Below are 5,828 nucleotides of genomic sequence, written 5' to 3'. Positions count from 1 at the left end.
CATCTTCTCCTGATGTGATTTGTATATATCTAATTAACTATGAGATAATGACGACATGTCGTTGAAGCTATGATGAACTTGATGATAGTAATGTGTGTATAGAGTTAGGGTACACTACCCACCAGGGATATGCATATTCACCATTAAAATGAAATTGTCTCCTAAATATTGTGGGGGTACATTACCCGTTATGTATTAGCACCATAACACCAGGCTTAGATCGGACCCAAGCCCACCTAAGTAAGTAGGGACTATCGATATTGTGATCTGTCCTAATTTAATCGAAATACATAGGATTCATGATGAATGTTCATACAGTATATTAGATATACGTTAATGGTGTACATTGGGTTTCTTTTATCAGGTGTATGTATGAAATTGGGCTATCAGTGAGACATGGTATCATATGGTTAATCGATAATATTAGAATCTCACACTGTTGGATAAATTTAAAATAGAATTGAATGCCTAGCTTTATAATCAGCAGCATGTTTTAGAAATTACCAGGATTTGTTGTGAATCTGGCAAACACACACAATTGAAATGGTGAAATTGTGGAGTTCGGAAGTATTTCTTTACTATCTATCACTTATTGTACTCGGGGTATATGAATTCGAGTTACCAGTGAGACATTATATCAAAATGTTAATTGACTATTTTCCTTTATTTGATGGACTTGTGAATAATTATATGAATGTAAATATTATAATGCGTTATTTTGATCAACATTACGAGTATGTACACAATTGAAGTGTTTGATCTCGATAGTATTTTCTCACTATTCATTAACCTTGACCTGTATTTCTAAGGGAATTTGGGCAGGGGTCACCAACTTGACAAAGGCTTCGCCGAAACGCGTAGTTCTGTTCGTTTGAAACAATAATAAAACTTATTGTTTTGTCCTGGGTGTGCCGCTGGATTATTCATTGAGATTGCTTGGATATATCCATTTTGAAATACTTAAAACGGAGTTGCGACTGAGGCAGGCACCGGCGTCGATAGGAAGGAGAGTGGAGGTTCGCAACAATCTTTGTGCAAAAAATATATATATATATATATATATATTGACCTATATTACCTGTACTGCAGTCTGAGATATTAATATTATAGATTGGCATACCCAATAGAATATCGGCAAATTGAGTAGAGTCAATTAGGCATAACCTGTGCTTGGTAGTTGTATAAACTTTGACTTATCCATTATCTTGCATTCAAGTAGATTCTCAGTCATAGAACATATATATGAGAACCTACTTGGAACAGACTGGATGGAAAAATGAAGGGAGTGAAAAGTAGATAGATATATATATTGCTGATTTTAAAATCTGAGTTTAAGAGTAAAATGGATCAGTATGACCTGGATAAGGCAAAATCTTTGCTCCTAGAAACTATAATGTGAAATTGGGTGATAATGAGACTCAAGTGAATTTTAAATTAAAGCAGTGACATTTGGATAGTTTCGTGTAAACTGCATTGGTTTTGTCCTACAAAGTTCGCAAAAAAAATGCAATAATGCCACCTTGTGTAATTGCGCCAGCGTTAGTGGTAAAACAATGGCTCGGGAGAGCAAGAACGCGAGCTGCTGCTGTGCTCTCAATAGTTTTTTGCACAAAATGCATTTAATGCACTCTTGTTTAACACATTTAGGCAAATACATATTTAATTAAAAAGTAATGGAATTGCGATGTGTTTAAATAATTTTTTATATTTTCCCAAAATGTAGCCTAATATGCAAAAGCAACTTACGTAACTTTTGCACACTCCTAGTGAAAATTTGACTTTAGAATACCTAGAGAAAAATACTGGTGAAAGCCAGGCATGGCATTAAACGCCCGCAGTCAGAAAAAAGCTGAGAGAATTAAATTTAGAAAAGCTTTCTTGAGTGAAGAAATACCTGGCATGTCATAATGTATGTTAGAAATATGTAACCACCTCCCTGTCTTCTTTTTGTCAGTCCTTGCATTACATGTAGTGCTCTCCACTTCACAACAGTTCTCAATCCAATACTAGTGTCATTTAAATTTCCCTGCCTAAATTCATCCTAAGCATCCCAAGATTTCTTTCTATAGAATTCCTGCCTTTTGGATGATACTTGGCTACAAATGTTAGAGTGAAAAATTTAGACCAACAAGACTTAAATAACTCAGTTAGAATTGTGCCTTAAAATGTGATTAACTCTGCCATAGAAAACTGCATAAATAAATAAAATCTAGGAAAAATGTGCCTGCTTAAACGTGTTTATTAAAAAGCAAAGCTCAAAAATGCAGTAAACTCCCATCCTCAACGTTCCTCTGTAACTAGGCTCAAATTTTCCTTCGACTCTTGCTTACATTTTAAGTAAATGTCCTTTTGGAGATGTTTGCCTTGCACCAGGATTTTACTATAGAATGTGCTGATTTTAAAGATATATTCTTTGCACTCAGGTGAGCTCATGTTTGGTTAGACAATGTGCTTTGCTGTTGCCTTATAAGTTATAATGAATAGAATATTTCTATAACCAGCATATTAGAAATATTATGTGTATGCTTTAACTAGGACATTCTCATTAGAAATCTTTCATTGCATTTGACTAGTCCTTTGTGTTCACAAAGGGACATTGAAAGCAGCTAACAGTGTAGGTCTAAAGGTTCTCATGGGAACCTTCTCCCATGTATCCAGCTGGCAACATTCAGAAACATTTATTCTAGCTATGCAGCAGTGTGAGTGTTTACCATGGGAATTCAGAGGAGAGGCGACAGATGGCGATGACACCATCAGACGAGTGGCTTCTATTAGCAAAAAGTGATGTAACCATCCTGCATGAAAACAATGCTGCCTGCAACAAAGGCATGTTTGCACCATGATTCAATGGTGCCTACATTGGCTCTAGGCTGCCAAAACTGCACCAGTGCAAGGAGAAAGGACAAGAATCTACTGTATTGTGTTAATACAGTGCATTCCTGCCCTTTCACTATGGAGCAGGGCAGCAGAGCAAGGTGGATTGAAGAGCTGCCCTACACCAAAATCCCATAAATGAGGCCCTGATAGTCTATTCTTAGTAGGTTATTTTGAGAATTTTGATAGGACATAAAAGTGGTACCTTTGAGGGTAGTGCAATGTGAAAGCACATGTGATTTATGAATACACACATTGAAAGATGTAACCTGAGACACTGGCTAGTTAGTCAAAGAAAACGCCATAAAATTACTGAACGCACCCTATGTGGCAGACGAAAGATGAGATCTAGTAGGCAAAGAGGAATTAGAGGACTCACAAAACAAGTATTAAAAAGAAAAGCAAAGGTCTGAGGAATGGAACCACATATGAGAGCCAAACCTTCTGCATGAAAGCACTTTAGAGCATGCAAACTACTTGACTGAATCAAATGTTTGTAGTGATGTATCTCACACACAATAAAGTGCTCCTTTAGAGAACTCTGAAGAGGATGTGGCTTAACGGCTAGGACTTTGAAGCAGTGGAACCGGGTTGGAGTCTGGCGCGAGGCACAAATATCTTATGATTCTGGGCAAATCACTTAATCCCCCCGACCTCAAAATAAATATGTCCATCTGCAACGCAGCTGGTGATCATGTAAAGTGCTCTACACCTTCAGGTCGAGCTTGCGCTATATATAAATACAAAAAAAGCAAATCGTTTTTATTGCGTGCCATGTTTCACTAATGTATCGGACTTTTGCCTTATATTGCTGCTCACATCTTCTCAAGAATTTCATTTTATATCACACAACAATGCCCCAAGATACATTGCTTAGCAAAGGGGTTGTTTAATCAAATGCACCCACTTTACGTAATCTTTGTATGGGTTATATTGAGCATTATCATTTAGATAATTGCCCTTCGAGCTTACAAGTCTTCATCTTTGTTTCAACAGATGGTTGTCTCATAGTTATGTAATGTTAATGTTCTGTAAGACATTATATAATGATATAATGAGAAGAGCAGCACAGATGAGTCAATGTTATAGAGTGAGAATGACTGAAGCCTCATTGGTAACCTCAGCCTTACAACATTGGCATTTAATTAATGACATTATTCTGCTAGAGAGAAACAAGCAAGAATAATGTGATGCACAAGAATAAAGCAATAATAAAGAGAGACAGACAAGCAAGCAACAATTTAACACTTGGTAAAATGAACTTTTGTGAAAAAAATATATTATCCATTTGTTTTCCCTCTTATGTATGTTGCAACTTTGCTTCTTCTATACATAGGTGCAGCAGATTCACATTCTTAACAGTTCCATACATATTTATAATCAAATTCACAAAAGCATTTATCCATAAAAATGGATGGTAAAACTGTTTAAGGAAAGTTTGAATTTAAAGCAAAATATTTTTTTTTAAATACATATCTCATAGTACAATTAGGTTTCATTTTTATCCTTTTTTACAGACACTACAAAAAAGATCTTCCATTTCAAAGCTAATCTTGTTTTGTTAGATATCAAATGATTTGCTGCTTATAGACTCCATCTTCTATACAGTCTTCCTTGTTCTCCTCAATGCATGTTTAAACTCTGCATTCTTCAGAGTGTATATAATGGGATTACAAAGAGGAGTAACAGCTACATATGACAATGAGAGTATCTTGTTTTCCTTCATTGAATATGTTGTAGTTGGTCGCATATAAGTAGAGCTCAGCGATGCATAAAATAGAATAACCACAGTGAGGTGGGAGGCACACGTGGAGACAGCCTTGTGCCTCCCTCCTTTAGACCGAATCTGTAGAATGGAGGAGGCTATATTAACATATGAGATGATGATCAAAATGAAAGATGTCATTGTCACAATTGCACCCAAAATGTACGTAAGTATCTCAATGTGGTCAGTGTTGCTGCATGAAATCTTCATAAGAGCTGCCACATCACAGAAAAAGTGATTTATTGTATGGGACCCGCAAAAGGAAAGCCCAGAGATCAGTACAGTATGTGGAAGGGCATCAAGAAAACCAATGGCCCAACATCCAGCAACCAGCCGGATGCACACCGTCTTCTTCATATTGACCATATAATGTAAGGGATTGCAAATGGCCATGTACCGGTCATAAGCCATTACTGTGAGGAGAACCACTTCTGTAGACAACACAAACATAAAAAAATAAGCCTGCAACAGGCATTCAGTAAGAGAAATATATGTGCCATCAAGAAAAAAGTGGATCAGCATTGGAGGAAAAATTACAGTGGTATAACTAATGTCAATGAAGGACAGATTGACGAGGAAGAAGTACATCGGGCTATGCATATTTGGACTAGAGTAAATTATTGCCATAATAAGCAGATTTCCCGCCAGAGTTAGTGCATAGATTAAGGAAAATGCAACAAACAGGGGAACCTGTAGTCGCGGAAGATCAGAAAATCCAACTATCATGAACACTTCTTTTGAGCTCAAATTTTCTCCTTTCATTTGGCTAATGGATGGAGTAGGTAATGCATATAAAAGCACTCTAAAAAACAAAAACACATTCATAGTATGATGATTGTTTGTAAGCATTCAAGTATTAGTGTCTGTCTACACAATAAATTCATTTTTTTAAAAGAAGATACATTTTTCATTTAATTTTATTAGTTTTCGTATATATTATATACTGTTATGTGATGTGTTAAGCTAAATAATACAAAATCGTTTTCTATTTTGACATTGACTTACTCATATGAGATAAAAATCACAAAATGTTGGTAATAATGATTGAACAAAGAACTAATGTTCACTGCATTAATTCCTCCATTTGAATTTAACACATCTTAAAATGTTATATATAAAAAGATATGAATTCATGAAAGCACTGTAAGTAACGGATACATGGGGATCAGACTGTGGGAAAGAGTTCACA

At 35.9% G+C, this 5,828-nt stretch overlaps 1 protein-coding gene across 1 annotated transcript; it reads right to left on the bottom strand.

Moving 5' to 3' along the window:
- Nucleotides 1-4,474: 4,474 nt before the first annotated feature.
- Nucleotides 4,475-5,401, bottom strand: LOC146813175 (olfactory receptor 5V1-like). The gene has a single exon (XM_085614728.1). It carries the CDS (start codon nucleotides 5,399-5,401, stop codon nucleotides 4,475-4,477), a length of 927 nt encoding a protein of 308 aa, XP_085470854.1.
- Nucleotides 5,402-5,828: the final 427 nt, after the last annotated feature.

Source organism: Triturus cristatus, chromosome 7, assembly GCF_964204655.1.
Source record: "Triturus cristatus chromosome 7, aTriCri1.1, whole genome shotgun sequence".
Taxonomy (NCBI): domain Eukaryota; kingdom Metazoa; phylum Chordata; class Amphibia; order Caudata; family Salamandridae; genus Triturus; species Triturus cristatus.
The sequence above is the reverse complement of the archived record's forward strand: the minus strand, read 5'-3'. Positions and strand labels throughout refer to the sequence as shown.

Coding starts and splice junctions, on each gene's coding strand:
- LOC146813175 (XM_085614728.1), bottom strand. CDS start 5,401: ATGAAAGGAGAAAATTTGAGCTCAAAAGAAGTGTTCATGATAGTTGGA.